This window comes from Symphalangus syndactylus, chromosome 6 (genome assembly GCF_028878055.3).
Source record: "Symphalangus syndactylus isolate Jambi chromosome 6, NHGRI_mSymSyn1-v2.1_pri, whole genome shotgun sequence".
Classification (NCBI taxonomy): Eukaryota; Metazoa; Chordata; class Mammalia; order Primates; family Hylobatidae; genus Symphalangus; species Symphalangus syndactylus.
This window is the reverse complement of record NC_072428.2, coordinates 28,931,149-28,944,963: the sequence shown is the minus strand read 5'-3', so window position 1 is coordinate 28,944,963 and position 13,815 is coordinate 28,931,149. Positions and strand designations below refer to the sequence as shown.

General features: G+C 41.7%; 1 protein-coding gene across 3 annotated transcripts in view; it reads right to left on the bottom strand.

The window, feature by feature from the left end:
- LGR4 (leucine rich repeat containing G protein-coupled receptor 4) overlaps nucleotides 1-13,815 on the bottom strand; it is a 110,264-nt gene that overhangs the window by 25,248 nt on the left and 71,201 nt on the right. For all 3 annotated transcript variants that reach the window (XM_055282077.2, XM_055282075.2, XM_055282078.2), the window contains 2 exons: nucleotides 2,218-2,289; nucleotides 730-801 (listed from right to left, as the gene is read on the bottom strand). In XM_055282077.2, coding sequence (XP_055138052.1) covers nucleotides 730-801; nucleotides 2,218-2,289 — 144 coding nt within the window. The remainder of the gene's footprint in view (nucleotides 1-729; nucleotides 802-2,217; nucleotides 2,290-13,815) is intronic.

The window sequence follows — 13,815 nt, the reverse complement described above, 5'->3', positions numbered from 1 at the left end:
ACATTTTTTATTCAGAGTGCTTCTGGGGAGATTATTTGTTATTTAAAATTAGACTTCTGAATTCTACCTTTAAAAAGAAAACCAGCATTACTTCTAGGATATAGCCTAGGGATCTGCATTTTAGCAATCTCCCCCTAGTGAGTCTGTTGCAAAGTGTGGTCAAAGTACCACACTTAGAGAAACTATGCCCCAGAGTCCCACTGTATTTGGTATTTAGGACACGAAGTGAGGCAATGCAAATTTGTATTCATTATTCTAGTAGAAGCTAATGAAGTTCCTTGTTTTGAAGAATACTTTTTCATTTTTTCCGAGAAGTTCCCTTGAGCAAATTGAGGAATTACAGTCGATTTGTTCTGATTATCATTACCACACGAAACAGAAACCTCTTTGTGGCTGTTTCTTGACAGTCAAGGCACAAGACACTAAAACTTCTGTACACACATAACTGGTTCCAAAGGGGTGCTGATCACCAGCAGTGCACAAGTTCATGGAAGTACACCCAGCAGTGAATACCCAGTAGCTTTCTCTCAGCCTCTAAGACAAGAGAGGAGGTAAACAGAACCACCTCCTTCTCCCTCACCAAAGGACATTTTGATAACATCACTAGCTATCTCTGTTTTTATCTCAGATGAAAGGATGAATCTCCTCTTTCCTTACAATTCTAGTTCTTTACACCTTTAACAGCCAGAGTAGTCTCTTGGTGAGTCAAGAAACCAAGAAGTTACTTACAAAGACTGCAAAGCACTCAGCCCTCGAATGGCTTCACTGGGTACTGTTTTCAACTGATTATTCTGGAGCGTTCTGAAAGAAAATTTTTGGTTAGTGAGTAACAAGTGATAGTTACCATTTTTTCTTAGAAAAATTCAGAGCCTTTTTTTTTTTTTCAAAAAGTATTTCCAATGGGAAAATAGGGGGGAGGTGGAGGTGAAAAGCATCTAAGACGAGAGAATTGCAAAACTTCAAGAAGCACTTGTTATGGGCACAGCAAAACAACATGGCACATGGATACATATGTAACAAACCTGCACGTTGTGCACATGTACCCTAAAACCTAAAGTATAATAATAAAAAAAAAAAAGAGAAAAAGAAAAAAAAAAAAAAATAAGCACTTGTTGTAAAGCCAGAAAGGAAATCTCTACTGCTATCCCAAGCCATGCCCTAACACAGACTTGCTGAGTAATCCACGTTTCCAAGGGTGGTTTTGTTTCTGGTAATTAAGGCACTCTAGTTAATGTTCATCACCCTGGGTACTATTAGTTAATGTTAATTAGGAGCTATAACAAGTTAACTGGGAGGTATAATAAGCAAATCCTTTGGAATTCCTAATGCCTTTTCAAATTGGAATAAAGCAGAGCCCCGAAACATGGACATCAGGTAAAGCCAATTTTTCCAAGCGGATGGCAGATCCCAAGCTCTTACGGAACAGCAGGAATGTCCTCAATGCATGTGGGGCCAGAAGAGAAATAGAGCTTTGATCATCTACTAGTTAGGGCCTGCCGAATAGATGCATAGATCCATACTGAAAATGAAATCCTTTTGATTTTTTTGCCTGAAGCCATTCCTGTCACATTAATAAAATGACTGCCTGACATGAGTCATAACCACAGAATAGAAGAGATAAAGGTCCCACCTAGCTCACTGAACCAGAGAGGTCTAATGACCTGCTGAAGGTCATCCAGCATGGTAGTGGCAGAAGTGGGGGCAGTCAGTTCACCTGTTTCCTAATCTGCCATACTCCAGGCTCCTGACCACTGCCAAGAATTTATTTCCTCACCATTCGCTGGCTACACAAATTGTAGGCATCTGAATTCCCTTAAGCTCTAAAATTATTTTAACATTTGGAGCACTTGTAAGCCTTTTTCCCTTTTAGAGTCAGGTAATTCAAAGTTCTTATAGCTATAAAATAAGTAGAAACAAAGCCCTACCAGTAAAATTTAAGTATGGGTTTGCTTCAATGCATTAGGCACCCAAAAAGCCTAACATTCAACTGTAATATACTGGAGGTCAGAATACCTATTATTTAGAGTTTTAACTTTTGTTTTCTAGATGCAGGGTTGCCTACATCAAACTCTAGCCTCCCACACTACTCACTGGCCACTCCTTAAATCTTTTAATCCTGAACTAAAAGAAACTGCGCTTAACCTAGTTCCAAGCATGTTGACTATGCAGAAAGAAAATACACAGCCAGCTGTGAAACTCTAAAATTGCATTACTTACAGAACTTTGAGTTCTTTCAACCCAGACAAGGCCTTTGGGTGGATAAAAGAAAGGTCGTTGCCCGCCAATTGTCTAGAAAAAAAAAAAAAGTAGCAAGAAAAAAATAGCAATTCAGACTTAAAATTCAGAACTTACAAAAACCTAATCTGTGATTAAAACTCTATGTTAAACATTTCTCAAGTCTATCTGACATTAAACGTGGACTTAAACCCTTGCTAAAATGATCCTGTGAATCTTCCAATGAGATAAATGTCCTAGAATTTTTTTTTTTAAGTCCCAATACAATAATTTAAGCAGGCACATTTTTATTCTGGTGAGGTCAAGCAAGCCAAAACACATTAAACCAAATTAAGTTTGCTATTCATGGTCACTCTGCAGCTTGCAGTGTTTTCTAAGGGCCTCATAAATACAAGACTACTGGTCAGCAGGCAAGAGTGTTTATACAGATTAGAGCAAACCAGTCTGTCAAGGAAGAATGCTTTTGGGAGGAAAGTCAGCCTGTTATCTCTGCATAACCAAGGGCAGCATATCCAGTGCAAAAGAGAGGCAAAAAGTGTGAGTCATTGAAAGCATAACTTTCCAAACAATGGCCTATATATTTTTTTCTGAAGTAAACAGGTTTTCCTAAAGAAATTTTGACGTGACAAATTCAAGTGGGGATAAAAGTAGAATAAGGAAAAGATAAGAATTCTTTGGATCCTTTTGTAAGAAATCTAGGCACTCAATTCATACTGAGCCCTACTTTTCCTCCTATTTCCCTGGGCATAGAGAAATAGAAGAAAAAGTTGAACAGAGGATATTAGGGAGAAGAATCAGGATGCAGGGCAGTGATTCACGTAAGTTAACTTGTAGACAGGTGAAGTGAAGGAAGGTTTTCAAATGTGTACTCAAAAATGGTGATTGTGTGCTCATATGATCAAACACAGGACTCTCCCGGGTCCTGGTTCTGTCAGGGATACTCTCCTAAACAGCTAGATTCTGTAACTATGTATATATATATTTCAATGCTCTCTTCTACACATGTCTCAGGACCACACAGTCACCAAGTCCTCCTTTAAAATTCCTCTGTTAAAATTTACAATTAAATTTTTTAATTTAAAAAATTTATAAAATTTAACATTTACAATCCCTCCTTTAAAAGGTATGTATTTCCACTATTCTTCCTATTCCTCTTCCCTCCCTAAAAACTCTGCATCCCTAAGCCTTATTAATCAATTCATTCATTCATTTAAAAATGAGTACCTACTAAGTGCCAGACACACAACATCTTTAGGTTCCCCCGCTTCTAATCTGTTCTACTTGTATATCCTGATTTTAGGGATACAAGAAAGATACTTTACCAGCCTTAAAATGTGAAGTCACTGTGGCCTGAAGCTCTACTTTTGGATGCACTGTTTTCTCTTGAAGTGGTGTTCCAGTTACTAATAAAATGCAAATTGCCCTGGGAAGTGTAATCCTTACCTAGCATTAACACAGAGGCGATTGCACTGAAGATGGGGGGGCGGGAAGGGGACAGAAAAACAAACAGCCAAAAGACCCAGAAACCAAAGGGGTAAGTATGAAGAATTATTTTCAATGGCAAGAATAACAATGCTGGATTCTCAGGCAATACCACCAAGTTTAGCACAGATCATGCTCCTAAACTAAATTCTTCCTAAAAAGTCCTCCCACCATGCACTTTCTCACAAGGCATCCAAGTACCTAAATTCTACACTGCATTGCCTTTCAAGGTTTCCCCATAACCCAGGCTCACAACAGCTTGCTTTGTGCTGTCAGCCTTGTAGCCCTTCACCTCCCAGGGCTCACCAGAAGTAAAACAAGAGACTGAAGAAGATGGTTTTAAGGCCTCTTCAGTTGCTTCCATTTTAAAATATTTCTCTTTAGCAAATCCTCTTGGTTCTAGACTAGCCAGCTTTATCACTACATTTTTTACTTACTTATTTATTTTATTTATTTATTTTTTGAGACGGAGTCTCACTCTGTCACCCAGGCTGGAGTGCAGTGGTGCAATCTCAGCTCACTGCAATCTCTGCCTCCTGGATTCAAGCAATACTCCTACCTCAGCCTCCAGGGTAGCTGGGATTACAGACGCCCACCACCACGCCCAGCTAATTTTTGTATTTTTAGTAGAGACGGGGTTTCACCATGTTGGCCAGGCTGGTTTCGAATTCCTGACCTCAAATGATCCGCCTGTCTTGGCCTCCCAAAGCACTACATCTTTTAAATGTTTCATCTAGCAACCTCATTTGTACCCCCTTAAACACCCAACTGCAATGCTGCTTCTCTTGAAAGCTTCAGTTCTTATAAATGTGCCCTATGCATGAACACTCAGAGCTCATAAACTTGGTCACAAGCTACCGTCTACTGGTTGTTTCTTGTATATTAGTCTTGCAGGCCAAGTACAAATGCCTTCAAGAACAGGGTGTGCATCTCAAACTTCTGTTACCACCCACCAACATGCCAATTCATTAAACAGAAACTGCTTTCTCAGAAGCTCCTCCTTGAAAATGCTCACCATTCCGACGCCATAGCATCCCAAAATCTACCTTAGTGCAAGCTTGGTACAAGCAATCTCAAAGGGACCCCAGTCTCACTCATTAAATTCAACTGATAATGCTCACAGCTGTAATGCAAAGTACTTAAAAGGTCACATTTTAAAAGATCAAACTGCACCATAAAAGCCATAAGAGGCAGTAGCCATCTTTCCCCAGGGCCTCAGCCCTGTGACTGCTCTTCCAAGTGTTAAAAAGCTAGAGTCCTCCAAAAAAGAAACACTATAAACAGAGTAAGGCTGTTACAGGATTCTTATTATTCTTTTGTCTCTAATATTAGTCTTGAATGTCCTTGTATCTATGGGCTTTCCTTGAGTTCAGCCTACTGTGCTGGGCTCACAAAAAAAAAGGATTTTATAAAGTAACAAAGGAAAGTGGCAACATGCAGAACACCTGATTATCTTAACTTGTCAACAGAAAAGAGTGTTTGACCACATTAGCCAAAATATTTGCTTCCTTTTCCCAAATCTCTGCCCCTTTCATAAACCATGAGAAAACTAAAGTCACCTAACTTCAAAAAGCATTCTCTTTCTCCTATATTTATCTTTAATATAAATGACAAAATGAGCTCTCCATGAGGCTTATCCTGAAATACAAGCCAACGATCTGGAGAAATAAACACTACTAGTATGTGGTGGACAGTGATAATGCTGTCCAAGAGGACACCCTACTTTGATTACTTAGTTTGTTAGTAGAATAAACATATCCTGTGGAGCCTTCAGGAATTTATCTACCTAAGTTTACCGAGCTGCTGTGTTAATGAGTAACAAGCACAGCAGCTTGGTAAAAGCTCTGCAGCTCCAGTAATTGCACCCTCCAGAAGCTCTTCACATGTTGCTTATTTTATGAGCTAGTATTTCTTATAGTAAACCTTGGGGATGCTTCATGTCTAAAAGCTCAGATTCAGAAAAGAGCAAAGTAAATAAATAGCAAGGTTAGGAAAAAAATCCCAAATTCTTTGGAAGAAAAAAACTATAAGCCTACAGTAGTTGCAGACACTGTGATAGTGATAGCTGGTACATTCTTTCGTTTTAATCATCTCAAGACAACTGCCCTGCTTTTCTGAGTCCCTGAGTGGTTAGGTGACTTGGCATAAGTCACACTGCTGGTACATGAAGGAGCCAGCATTCAAGTTCTCTTGCCTGGCTGGCTGAAATACTTATCCACTTCTACCTGTATTGTGATGCCTCTGGTAGTCACCAAAAGATTAGGAAATAATTCGCAGAAAAGGTGGGGCAGAGTGGACTTGAGCAAGTTAACAGACTTGTCTGAGTATCAATAGCTGTCACATAGCAGAACAAAGCTAGTAAGCAGAGACTATGCATTAGGAGCTCAGAACTGCAATTACGGAGAAGTTCCCAACAGACTTACAATGCCATCCTTCCCATAGCCAAAGATGACCAGCAAGAGGGGCTGAGAATGGGATTCCCTGAGTGCCCAAAGGTAGGGCATGCCCTAAACTCAGTGAGACTTGGTTAAGGATATATACCATTCTCTGTTGTTTGTTTATTATTATTATTTTTATTTTTTTAGGCAACTCCCGAGGAAAAAGAGGTGGCTGATCCTGAGCAGGAATTTGGCCCTCTATTAGCAAAGACCAGCCACTTCCCATTCCATGCCTGGGTTTGCACTTCTGGGCTATAGCCAACAGTTTTCTTAGCTTCTCACTACTTCAGAACCTATTGGCTGCCCTCAGAAAATCTTTTTCATTGACTAAATCATGTTATTTATATTTTTCTTTTTTTCTTTTACTATTTTCCAGTGGCTGTGAAATACTAAAGAAAAAAAATAATTAGGGTGAAAAAATAAGAGTGAAAGTGGTATAGTTTTCTATTTGTAAAGGTGGGCAGTCCCAGGCATCAGTTCTTTCCCCTCCGTGTTCTGTTTCCAAAGACCACGAGAGTGTCTCTCTGCAAGGTTTCAACCCATCCACTCTTTGACTTTTCCTGTTATCACCTGATTTTTTTTTCCTCCTGGACTACTGCCATGAACTTCCACAGGATTCCTGTCTCAAACCACTTAATTTGAAAAAGCACAATTCTAAGCATTTTCCCAAAGGCTCTCTTTTCCCCTGCTGCAACTAAGCACCATTATTACGTCCAAACACACCATGCATTGCCACCTCTGACTCTTTGCTCACACCATCTCCTTCACCTGAAATACCCACAATTCTGCCCTCTACAAACTGAAGCCTGTTCAAGTTGTCCAAGTAGGGTACGCTACCACCGGTATGAACTCATGATATCACCTTCCTTTGATTCCACAGGTACCTTAGACAAAGCTATCCCATTGGGTGCATCTTAGTCTGCCTTTAGTTCCTTTGTACTGCTCTGATCTTCTTCAATGATCTTAAATGTCCCTCATGAGCAGGGACTAGGTCATCTTTATTCTATACTCCCTTTTATGACCCCTTACAAAGACAAGACACTTGGTATTTGCTGTAATGTCTCCGCTAAGCCCCATTGTAAGACTGGATTTGCAAAGCTAATATTACTACTGAAAGGGTGAGAAAGCTTCCTGATTATCTTCCTTTTTCTGCAACTTTTCTCATTTCATTTCTACTCCCTCACTCTCCTTCACTCTCCTAACAGGAAAGAACTACGTGGCTAAAGTGTCAAATGCCAAGGCAAACATTTTCTTTCTTGACATATACTGGAAGTATATTTTCTTTTTGTTTGTTTGGTTTTTTTTGTTTTTTTGAGACGGAGTCTTTCTCTGTCCCCCAGGCTGGAGTGCACTGGCGCGATCTCGACTCACTGCAAGCTCTGCCTCCCAGGTTCACGCCATTCTCCTGCCTCAGCCTCCCGAGTAGCTGGGACCACAGGCGCCCGCCACCTCGCCCAGCTAATTTTTTGTATTTTTAGTAGAGACGGGGTCTCACTGTGTTAGCCAGGATGGTCTCGATCTCCTGACCTCGTGATCCGCCCGCCTCGGCCTCCCAAAGTGCTGGGATTACAGGCGTGAGCCACCGCGCCCGGCGCTGGAAGTATATTTTCTTAAGGAAAGGTGGGGAGGAACTCTAAACATGGGAACATCAGTCCACTGGTCCACAGTAGTATCTCAACACACGCTGTGTTGTGCACATGATCACACAGAATTAAAACAAGTCTAGCAGGATTTCCAAGGGGACACCGTTTACCTCAAGGCAACTCCCACTTATTCTGTTTGCTACAACAGTCCCAGAAGCAAAGAGAGCAAAGACAGAGAATGGAGAGAAAGAGAAAGGGCAGAGGACAGGCAAAAAGTAATCCTCTAGATTTCCGCTTTCCCACTGGATTTGGAACCATTCCAGGAAGAGGCATACAAGTGGCTCAGTGTGTAATGTCTCTATGAATCTCTTTTGTGTGCATTTATTATTCATAAAGACCATGGATTGACATTAGGGGCTCCTTCCAGGGAAAGCTTTTTGGAAAGCAAGAATTTTCAATAATGTCCTTGACTCTTAATGCATATATGACCTGAAATTTCCTATCTGCTTTCTCTTCCAGCAGGGGGGAAAAAGCAGAAACTGCGCTGTCTTAAATATGGGGCACTGGTCAAGGGTGTGTGTGATGGACTAGGCCACATTTCAGATGGTAATCTGGGCCAAAGTTAACTCCTTCATGAAATGCACTGAGCGACACTAGAGTTTCTTCACTTGGGAAGCAGCTTAAAAAACAAGAGAGGCAAGTGTGAAATAGTGAATTTACCAATTGGTGTTATTTCTCTGAGAAATGCTGGGACTTAGGTTTCTTGAGGTCTATTACAGAAATTTCATTGTAGCCTTTTGGCTGGAATTCTAGCCAAGAATTAGTGGAGTAAGAAATACCATATATACACTGATTAGACATACGGACTGAGCAGCGGGGAGGGCACATGAGGATTCAGTGGCTTTCAGCAGCTGTTGTGAGGAGACGTTGGGCAGAAAAAGCAGAGGGAGACTACAGCAACTGTGCACACAAAGAATAGAGTGCTTTCTTACTAATGGGAATTTCCCTTTCCCCTTATGGAGAGGTTGGAGACTAGATAACAAAGCCAGAAGACAGTGACCACAGCCTCCCATTCACTCATGTTCCTACCTTCCCTTTGCAGAGGTGGTTACCAGATGGCCTGGCATTGTGCTCCCATCAAGTCCTGCCTGAAAAGTACTTTGAGCACCACCATTCCCTTCTGACCAACATTTATCTACCCCTCAGCCATGTTTTCTCCTCTTCCTCTTTCTCTCTCTCTCTCTTTCTTTCTTTTTTTTTGAGACGGAGTTTCGTTCTTGTTGCCCAGGCTGGAGTGCAATGGCAGGATCTTGGCTCACTGCAACTGCCGCCTCCCGGGTTCAAGTGATTCTCCTCCTGCCTCAGCCTCCCAAGTAGCTGGGATTACAGGCATGCACCACCACACTCGGCTAATTCTATATTTTTAGTAGAGACTGGGGTTTCACCAAGTTGGTCAGGCTGGTCTCAAACTCCTGACCTCAGGTGATCCATCCCCCTCAGCCTGCCAAAGTCCTGGGATTACAGGTGTGAGTCTGAGTCACCGGGCCTGGCCCTCCTTGTTTCTTTCTATACCTACTTTTGAAGCCACATATAGAAAGTATCACAGGTGGTACCCAAACATAGCCAGGCTGCTTCTCTTGGGATGCCATTCTATTCCCTCAAGTGGGTGGATCACCACAGTGCCACGTATGTGTAAAGCACACTAGGCACAACCACCAGCTCATGATACTGCCTCCAGAGAAGGCATTTCTAGTTCAAAACTGAACTAAGGCATTTAACAGGACGTGAGTGACATTCTTTTATTAAATATAATTTGAAATCAGCAAGCTCCAAAATTTTGGCAACTGCTTTTTTTTTTGCTTTTTGAGATGGAGTGGAGTCTCGCACTGTCTCCCAGGCTGGAGTGCAGTGGCGCGATCTCTGCTCACTGCAACCTCAGCCTCCTGGGTTCAAGCAATTCTCCCGCCTCAGCCTCAGGAGTAGCTGAGATTACAGGTGCCCACCACCATGCCCGGCTAATTTTTGTACTTTTAGTAGAGACAGGTTTCACCACAGTGGCCAGGCTGCTCTCAAACTCCTGACCTTGGGTGATCCACCTGCCTCGGCCTCCCAAAGTGCTGGGATTACAGGCATGAGCCACCGCACCCAGCTGGCAACTGCTTTAAAAAGGAAAATACATACTTCTTAAAGTCCTGAGCCATATATTTATGAATATGTCAAGGGCTGACTATGTGTTCAGAACTATGTTGGCTCCTGTGAGAAATAAAAACTGAAAGAGGTATACTGGTTCCCATGTAGGGGCATTTGGTATCAATATATGTAATAAAAAACTATCATTTGTGTAGTACTTTTCATTTTCGTTATCCTATTATTATACAGGTTGAGCATCCCTAATCTGAAAATGTGAAATCTGAAATGCTCCAAAATTTGAAGCTTTTTGAGTGTTGACATGCATGACACTCAAAGGAAATGTTCGTTGGGTATTTTGAATTTCAGATATTCAGATTTAGGATGCTCAAGCAATGGAAATATTCTAAAATCTGAAAACATCTGAAATACAAAACACTTCTGGTCCCAAGTATTTCAAATAAGGGGTACTCAACCTACTGGCCCTCAAAACCATCCTGTGTCATGGGTCAAGCAAGCTTATCGCCCCCTACTCCTCCTATTTTTTTTGTTTTTCTATTTTAACAGATAAGGAATGTGAGCCTGTTTCCTATGTGCCTTCTCCAAAGACCTACAGCACCTAAATAATGTAAATCCCAGGAATAAAACAATGTAAATAAACTAATGTAAATCCTAGAAACAAAAAAGTGTTGTTTTGTTTTATTTTCTTTTCCTTTTTTTTTTTGAGAAGGAGTCTCACTCTGTCGCCCAGGCTGGAGTGCAGTGGTGTAATCTCGGCTGACTGCAACCTCTACCTCCCAGGTTCAAGCAATTCTCTTGCCTCAGCATCTTGAGTAGCTGGGATTACAGGCACCCGCCACTATGCCTAGCTAATTTTTGTATTTTTAGTAGAGACGGAGTTTCACCATGTTGGCCAGGATGGTCTTGAACTCCTGACCTCAAATGATCCACCCACCTTGGCCTCCCAAAGTGCTGGGATTACAGGTGTGAGCCACCATGCCTCGTCTGTTTTGTGTTATTTTCTACCATTGACTTCAAGAGGACCAGAGGATATGGTTACTTTCTTAGTGAATAACGAGGGCTAACAACTAATAGCATCCTTTATAGTTCTGCTTCGACACTGTTGCTATCAGTATAAACCTCATCTAAGAAAGCACATCAGAATAGTCCTATATCAACTAATGATGTACTAACCCATTTCTTCACATACTAGGGAAGACTTCTGCATCTTCATAGAACTCTTATGAAAGTATATGTAAACATTTTATATGTTTTAAGAATATACATGAATTAAGAAACCCTTATTATGGAAATTCTCAAGGTTTTAGGATAGCTTTCCTTTGCCAAGAAGGGAGAAGTTATTTCACATATATTTCATAGTATATATTCCCATTTAAATGCACAACAATGAAAGCAGTAATGCTTAACAAAAAATAAGTACGTTTTGGCCGGGCGTGGCGGCTCAAGCCTGTAATCTTAGCACTTTGGGAGGCCGAGGCGGGCGGATCACGAGGTCAGGAGATCGAGACCATCCTGGCTAACACGGTGAAACCCCGTCTCTACTAAAAATACAAAGAATTAGCCGGGCGTGGTGGCGGGCGCCTGTAATCCCAGCTACTCGGGAGGCTGAGGCAGGAGAATGGCGTGAACCCGGGAGGCGGAGCTTGCAGTGAGCCGAGATCGCGCCAGTGCACTCCAGCCTGGGGGACAAAGAAAGACTCTGTCTCAAAAAAAAAAAGTACGTTTCTGCTAAAACTTGGTTTATAGGCCATCTAGAACTCTTCTACCTACTAAAGAGCTTTATATTCAATTCACGGAAACTTTAAGTTCCATCTGCACTGAATTGGCCTTTGCGTCTCCCACTTCTTATAGGAACCCATGGAATACTTTATTTTATAGGTAAATCAGAAAAACCCAGGCAACAGTTATACTTCCTGAGCAAAGTTATCCTAACAACCTAGTCATTTACCCTCTGGCAATAAACACATGCAATATCCACCCACGTGAGGAAATAATATGTTCCAGCTTTAAAAAAAAAATGCAGCTAATGTCAACCAACAAATATTTATTGAGTTTTTACTACAGGCCAAGTTCCCTAGGTATGGCAAAGGAGGTACTGAGTTTTCCCAGGACATTTCTCGTTTCATTTCTTTTAAATAAGGACAGTTCATTAATCACAAACTTCAATGGAATTCCATTTTTTATATAGACTGATAAGGTTTCTTACATCAATTCAAAATGAGAAGAAATCCTTTGTCTTAACCCCTCCCTCAATTTCAAGTTCAAGAATGTGGTAACTGTCACCAAGGTCATATAGAAGTGTGACAACAGGCCCTCCCTGCCCTTCCTTAGAGAAAAGTCAATAGAGTTGAGGAGATAAGTACACACTGACACACTTGAAGCACAAAATAACAAGGCATGCAATACGCTGCTAAGTGGTGAGAAGTAGAGAGAGTGAAAGAGGGGCTTGGAAAAGGAAGATCAGAGAAGGCTTCATATGGCAGAAAGAGCTCAAAATGGCTTTATAAAAATGGGTAAAATGTGAATATAGAGAGCTACTCTGGCAGACCCTGTTGGTTGCCTACCTAACACCCATTCACGCCTTCCTGGCAGAGCCTATATTTGTTCAAATATCCTCTTGTCCACATGACTCAGCTCCATGAGTAAATACCAACTGGCCTTAACCCTTCCTGCTGGTCCCATTCCGGTAATTGGTTTAGGGATAGACCTGTGACCCCAGCTCCGGTTAATGAAGTGAGAGGAAGTCTACTAGGGATTTCTGAGAAAGACAGCTCTACTCCTAAATGAGAACGCATTAGAAGGATGACCCTTTTCTCCTTGTAAGTGCTTTCCTGTCTGAATATTCTATGTGGAGTGATAACAGGATGGTACAGCCCCTCCCGGGGAAGAGCACACTAGAAAGTAGGAGATACCCTGGGTTCTTGACGATGTGGCTGAGCAACTCCATGAATCAGCCCTGGAATAGTTCTACTACCTTGTCATGTAAGCTAATACACTTCCTTACTGTTTAAGTTACTTTTAATTGAGTTTTGTCACTTGCTGCCAAAAGCACCTTAACTGCCTAAATGATAACTACTCTTCTTTTCTTACCTAGTAATAGAATGCTGATTTTAGTCCAGACAACGATATACCCAGCTCAAAGGTCCTGTTTCCCAGCATCCCCTGCCGTTTGGCCATGTGACTAAGTTCTAAGTGGTATGCTTAAGATGCCTTTTTTTTTTTTTTTTTTTTTTTGAGACAGAGTCTCGCTCTGTCACCCAGGCTGGAGTGCAGTGGCACAATCTCGGTTCACTGCAAGCTCCGCCTCCCGGGTTCATGCCATTCTCCTGCCTCAGCCTCTCTGAGTAGCTGGGACTACAGGCGCCCGCCACCACGCCCGGCTAATTTTTTGTATTTTTAGTAGAGACGGGGTTTCACCGTGGTCTCGATCTCCTGACCTCGTGATCCACCCGCCTCGGCCTCCCAAAGTGCTGGGATTACAAGCGTGAGCCACCGCACCCGGCCTAAGATGCCTTCTTAAAGGAAGCTGGCTACTGGGAACTATGCCCCTCTTTATTCCCTACTTCATCCTATCTACTGCTGAGGATAGGGTTTTAATGGCTGCAGCTCCAGTACATAGTCGTCTAGTGATCTTGACATGGAAGCGAATACACAAACAACTACAGAGCAGAATGTCAGGGCCTACATCTCTGCTAACTTTGTGACGCATCACAGTAGCTCCAGGTCACCAGGCTGCAGATTTCATATTCAGGTAAATAAAATAAAGCCTGATGTGTTTAAAGACACTGTTACTTGGAGTTTTCCCTTATAAACAGTTAAATCTAATTGTAATATAAGAATTTAGGAAAAGAGCTAAATTTGGCAAACCACACTGTAATAAAAGCAGCACAATTAAAGACAGTACATCCAATAAACAAAGACTAGATAGG